Here is a 1,877-nt window from a genome sequence, read left to right on the forward strand (position 1 = left end):
TTTTTGCTTCATTGGCGCACTGAATTTGTGTTCGCAAGACTGTTAAAGCTGCAACTTTAGCCCATTTGCGACCATATTTTTTGCAATTGTTCATGACATTTTGAGTAGTTTTTTTATGTTACAAAGCGTCCTCACATTTCTGAGTCTCTGATACTACTGATTCAAAGGCAATGTGTGTTTCGGTCTTTTTAGAACCAACCGATCGATAAAGCAGAATCTATGCAGCATTTTCGTGTGAGAGCCTTAAGCAATATACGGACATGTCCAATAAGCATTTCATGTTCACTCAATGAAGCATTTTATTGTAGTATATTGAGTTGATCAATATTTGTGTAAATTTTGAGCGATCCGCAATGGACTCAAGCGGTTAAAACACTGTTGTTGGCTAATGAGTGGCTAGCTACCTATTGCATTTATGCGCGTGTATCATATCTGAATCACATTCGATGGTAAATAAAGCCTGCACTTTACCAATTGTAGTATTATATCAAGACTCGAATAGATGGCAGTCGTAGCATTGCCTGTCAACCGTATCAAGTAGCATTCTCCAGCTTCTCGGCGCAACTCAATAACGTCGTCCAGTGCCGCATTCGCTTCCATCTCCGCATAGTTCATTTACCAACATCCATCCCTGTTAGGAATCTGTTTTTGGTAAAATCAATCAGTTGCTGCCGCCGTTCGTTAACTGTATAAAATGCCAAACCTTTGTTTTCTTCTTGGACATTGTTGGCTTCATATAGCTTCTCCACCTCATCGATTATCATGCATTGTAACAAATGTTGTCCACGACTTCTGCTCTTTCATTCGCCGAGACTTCATCTCGTGGCGACCACAATTCTATTTTGTATGTCAAAGCTCCAGCCTTAGTGCGATGCGCTTGTCCAGCGTGAGTCAATCTCTGTAAGATAAACTTATCGTTTTGCTTCAAGTGCGATTGGGCTGATATCAGTAAGGAATTCCTCTGAAGCAAAAAGTACATCGTACAGAGTCAAAATGACGCGGTGATCTGGTATACCATATCAACTTTGGCATAAAGAGCATGTCGCTCCGGCAATGTCGTCGCTTCGCGCGTGTAAATCCTACACGAGGCAATTAACGCAGTTTTTTTTACATTGAAGTCCGAATGGTCTGCTATCGATACATCGAACATATCGCAACAGATCTTTTCAGAATTGACTGTACACGCAGCGAGTTATTGATAATTAAATAATATTACCTTCTAAATATTATCCATATAAATGAACACGAAAAAAGCACTATGCCGAAGTTGGCATTCTAGCCAACGGCACTGTTGCATGCGGGAAAGCTTCAATCTTCGGCATGTCCCGCACATGCACACACAAGCACGTATCCTTCATTCACGTTGAGCTATCTGAGCGTCAACATAAACGACTGTGATGGCAATGGAGAGCATGCTGCTGCCTCTCACCTTAAGCCAGATGACTCGAGCAAGACAACAACTTTCTGTGGCTACATGCTCCGGAAGCGCACCCCCGAGCAACTCAAGGCGAGACGCCCTGCCAAGCGGACCTGTCGAGTGCGATCCAGCGCCGAGGTTGGAGAGATCGACTGCATCGACAACCGTCGCTCAGTATCGGGTGATCTCGAGTACCATGTGACATGGATTGACGGGTCTGCGCCCATCTAGCTACCCCGGGACCAGTTGATAGAAGATGGCAACGCCAACTTGATCGAGGTTCTCGACTCCTATTTTAATTGCTACCCTGGACGGGAGATTTCATACCAAGAATTTGTCAGCCGCAACGCCCACGCATACATAGCCATCACCGATAACGACGACAACTCCTGCGTAGCCCATGCTCTCCAGACAGCGATAGAGCTTCTAGGATACCACGAGCAAAGCACCATGCTCCCAG

At 44.6% G+C, this 1,877-nt stretch overlaps 1 protein-coding gene across 1 annotated transcript in view; it reads left to right on the forward strand.

The window, feature by feature from the left end:
* Positions 1-1,867: 1,867 nt before the first annotated feature.
* The window catches only part of PHALS_09610 (glycine-trna ligase), a gene marked incomplete at both ends in the record, with an annotated part of 354 nt that continues 344 nt past the window's right edge, over positions 1,868-1,877 (forward strand). Inside the window, one exon of the mRNA XM_024724897.1 lies at positions 1,868-1,877. This exon is cut by the window's right edge and continues 344 nt beyond it. Coding sequence (XP_024575728.1) covers positions 1,868-1,877 — 10 coding nt within the window.

The sequence above is a fragment of the Plasmopara halstedii genome (genome assembly GCF_900000015.1).
Source record: "Plasmopara halstedii genome assembly, contig: Scaffold_430, whole genome shotgun sequence".
NCBI classification, from domain to species: Eukaryota; Oomycota; class Peronosporomycetes; order Peronosporales; family Peronosporaceae; genus Plasmopara; species Plasmopara halstedii.